Raw genomic sequence first — 4,051 nt, forward strand, 5'->3', positions numbered from 1 at the left:
CATCTACTTTATATAGCGCATAGTAAATACTGACTGCGACGCTGAACACATGCAAATGTTAGCTAACGTTACCAGGAACTTTAACTTACCCTTTTGTGTCGGCGAACAACCGTCATGTCGACGTCTGAACTCCGTCAGTATTCCCAAACTCCTGTTTTTTTTAGCGGTGATTTTCGTTGCTTCCTTCAGCTTCTTTTGAAACAAAACATTTCTTCTGGCTGCGGCGAGTAGCCGACGTGCTGTTGTGACCCGCGCTGAAAATTACGTCATCACGCGTTGCTATAGTGACCAGCCACGCTGAGGCTTTACTCAATCTGCAATGGAAAACGGAAGTATAATGGGCCGAGGCGAGCCGAGGCAAGCTGTTACCAGCAGTGGAAAAACGCCATAAGTGTCCTTGAGGGGAATGCTGAACTCACTTATTGCACAGTGCTCTGGATAAGAACGTCAGCTCAGTACATAATGTATGTACACTCTAACTGACACATGATGTATAATCCTCACACACAGCCAGGATTGCCATGCCTGTACCTGGAGAGCTTAAAAATGGTGTAAAGTCAAATAATCTCTGTCTCCTGTCTCATCTTGTGTCAAACAGTGAGGTGACACGGTTAGAAGTGGTGTAATTTCGTATTTAACCTCGGATTAGCCCACGTTCACTTTGACACCTCCAGTTACTAATCTGGTGTACAACACTTTGGGAAGAGCAAGGGGGGAGGAGGATTGTGATAGATTTCATGGTCCCTTAGTAGATTAAGAGTGAGCGGCGTATTATATCCTAAATTACACGATATTGGTCAATTCCACAGACTAGTTTTATGTTATTTCCTCCATTTAAACACCCAAACTTGCAATTAAATGCTGGTGCACCTAAGTAAAGAGCATAAAAATCCTATCATTGGTAATCGTGCGTTGACCTCAGCTGTGTGACGTGAGGACTGATCTGTGCTGCTGATCCCTTTCTATCTGGAAGTGCTGATTGACTATTTCTGACATTGTGAAATATAGTTTGTTGGCGCAGACATGGACTCCAACCTACGACCCTTTGTGTGCATGTCCCTGTCACATTATTGTCACACTGTTGCCTTAGAAGAATAACACTGAGACAATATGAGATAACATATTTAGTATGGATTGTAAATTCATAAAGTTTATAGGATTATGGTGTGAGAGCAAGCAGTTCATTTTTCACCATAACAGACAGCCACATGTATCTCTACAGATAGTGCCTTCACATTTTAATCTGTTTCCTCAGTACTGGATTAGGATTTTCCTGTAAAAATAAATAGGCAGCCACTAAAAGCACTCACCTTGTCCACTTCATCCAATTTACTGCCTTAAAGCATTTCTGAAATGCTTTGCCCTATAACTTTTAGTCATTGCACATTTGTTTTCTTTACAGATTAATTAATTAACATGCTCAGTCATTAGTCCCTGACTCAACACCATATAGGCCTGTGCCAAAAGTAAAATACATTATCCTTATCAAGTGGAATTGCTGTTTATTTTACCAAGCTATTAACTTTGTTGTTCTAACATCAGCAGCCACCATTCTTACATTACATGTTAATGTTAAGGAAATAAAATATTTGATTTTTAAAAAGTAAGTGTGTTTTAAGAGTGAAACAGTTCCAACTTTTTTTTCTTTCTCCATGAGCAAGGTGTGAAGCCCCAAACCTCCTACTGCTGTAGATTCCCGTTGAAGCAGTTTAGGTTGCAGAAGTGTTACTATCTTTATCCCTCCATTCATCTCGATAATGTAAAAAAATGTCTGATAAACAAAGGGCTGCCAATGCTTAATAAGATTCATGTTTTCTAATGCCTTTTTCTCCTTTAACTTCTCTTTTATTCTGTCTCCTTGTTTCTCCGTGTCAGTGAGAAATTTACAGCTTGCAGCTGTTGCGCTTATTCGGATGATAGAGCTGTGTTCATTTGTGTGGATTTTTGTGTATATCATATGTTTTCTACTCTGTTGTACAATCTCTTTATTGTTTGAAGAATGTGAAACATCTTACCGGATCAAATGACCTCCCTGAAAAAAGTACCTGGATTTTTGTTAGGAGTTTATATCAGCCTTTTATGAAGGCTTAGGCGGACGATGCATTGTGCTGTACTGAGTTGCCCTCGTCAAGTCTGGACACTTAACCTCTCACAACTAAAAGCTTCCCGGGGTCAGACAAAGTGCAGCTCCAGTGTTGAGTAATGGAGCCTCAGTCAAAACAAGTTACATTTCTGTGTTTTCAGGAAGGGAAGTCATTTGCCAGTTCTCATGAACTGAGAAATTACAGTAGGCAGATTCAAACATTGAAATTAAAATAGTAGTTGGGGAAATTTGGTGGATGAGTTATTGTTACTGTTTGTAGCAGTGGCTGCAACTGCCGGTATGTGTTGTAGTACAATGATAACTGTATTTTTTAAGTAAGGGTTTAGACAAAGTAATCATTTGTACTTCATATTTGTATGTATGACAGTGTTCTGATAAGGGCTCTTTTTCCTTGCTTTTTCATGTCCTCTCTGTGCTCAAGCTGTGATTGACGTGTTTTTGCCTCTGTCCTGTGTCTCTGCAGGCCATTCGCTGCACACTGGTGAACTGCACATGTGAGTGTTTCCAGCCAGGGAAGATTCACCTACGGACATGTGACCATTGCAAACACGGCTGGGTAGCTCACGGTGAGTAAAGTTATTGTTAGGGTGACAGGTGTATCTGAATATAGTAAAAAAATTACAAACCTATTTACCGATCATATAAAAGACACCTTCTGGTGCTGAGGAAAGAATAGAAATGCATGCCTGTACTCTCTACTGTGTATAGAAAATTACAACACATGCATCTCACATATCTCACCATTCTGTTTTTATTGTTACTTTATTTACTGCAGGCAGTGGGTTCTCTCTATCTGTGGCAGTGAATGTACTCAAATCCAAATGAAAAAACGTTGCTATTTTTGTTTGCACCTTTAGATAAAAAAAAAAAAATAGAAAAGAAAAGAACACAACCGCAAGACAGACAGAGAAGCGTGAGACCACACCTCATGAGTTTTTCATGCGGGTATAAGTAAAAGGGAGAGGAGGCAAGAAAGTACAAAGAGAAGGAGGGAGAAAAAAAGAAAACACCTGTTTGGCTTGTGTCCGCATGAGAGCGAGCCATAGGCCCTTCAGCAGATCGCACAGGACCCCATTCACTATTTTTTAATCTCTCCCTCTAAACTGTCAGGCGCCCATCTCTCCTCTCCCCGACTTTTCATTTCATGTCGGCATTGGCAGGGACTCTGACAAGTAGTTCTTCATTTTTTATTATGTTCGTGTCTGGCTGCGCTGTGTTGTCAGGCAAAGCGCTCGTCAGCAGGAAAAAGCCGTCCCAGGATCAGAGAGAGACCCAACCAGGTGTCACCCAGACAGGCAGGGAAATGGGGGAGGGGAGGGAGGTATGAGGTTAGGGGAGAGAGAGGGATTGAGACACAGATGAAGAAATAGAGAGTCAACCAGATGTCGCCCAGGCAGTCAGAGAGGAGAAAGAGATGACTGAGGTTGCGATAGAGGGGGCAATAACAAAACACCCAACTTGCAATCACAATGAAGGTTTACAAGTGATACGACTTTTCAACCACGAGTTTTGCCACTTAGGCAACACACAGACTACTCTGAAGTCTGTCGGGTCTTTGTGCGGCTAAGAGACACTAAAGATACTACTCAATGCTGAGTAATGTGCTTTCACCTCCTCTCCATGTTTTACAGGTAAAAAAAGAAATCTAATATATGTTGCCATATTCTCCCTAAACACGCTACTGCAGATCAGTCAAAGACAAAGAGTAAAAAACAGTGCTCTCTCTAGTAAATACAGGAAAATACAATGTTATCACAAAGTATCAGGTCTTCATCTAGAAACGTGAACATGATTTTAAGAAGGATTAATGCATTAATAATTCAGTTATTCACACATATCTATCTCTCTTTGTTATACTACCATTAATAGAAAGGCATGGTAACTAATTTAATGTATTTTGCTACAGTAGATTGAATATATATATATATATATATATATATATATACA

At 40.3% G+C, this 4,051-nt stretch overlaps 1 protein-coding gene across 3 annotated transcripts in view; it reads left to right on the plus strand.

Moving 5' to 3' along the window:
* Positions 1-4,051, plus strand: part of bnc2 (basonuclin 2) — a 158,918-nt gene that overhangs the window by 110,972 nt on the left and 43,895 nt on the right. For all 3 annotated transcript variants that reach the window (XM_034893029.1, XM_034893025.1, XM_034893037.1), the window contains exon 3: positions 2,568-2,670. In XM_034893029.1, coding sequence (XP_034748920.1) covers positions 2,568-2,670 — 103 coding nt within the window. The remainder of the gene's footprint in view (positions 1-2,567; positions 2,671-4,051) is intronic.

This window comes from Etheostoma cragini, chromosome 2 (genome assembly GCF_013103735.1).
Source record: "Etheostoma cragini isolate CJK2018 chromosome 2, CSU_Ecrag_1.0, whole genome shotgun sequence".
NCBI classification, from domain to species: Eukaryota; Metazoa; Chordata; class Actinopteri; order Perciformes; family Percidae; genus Etheostoma; species Etheostoma cragini.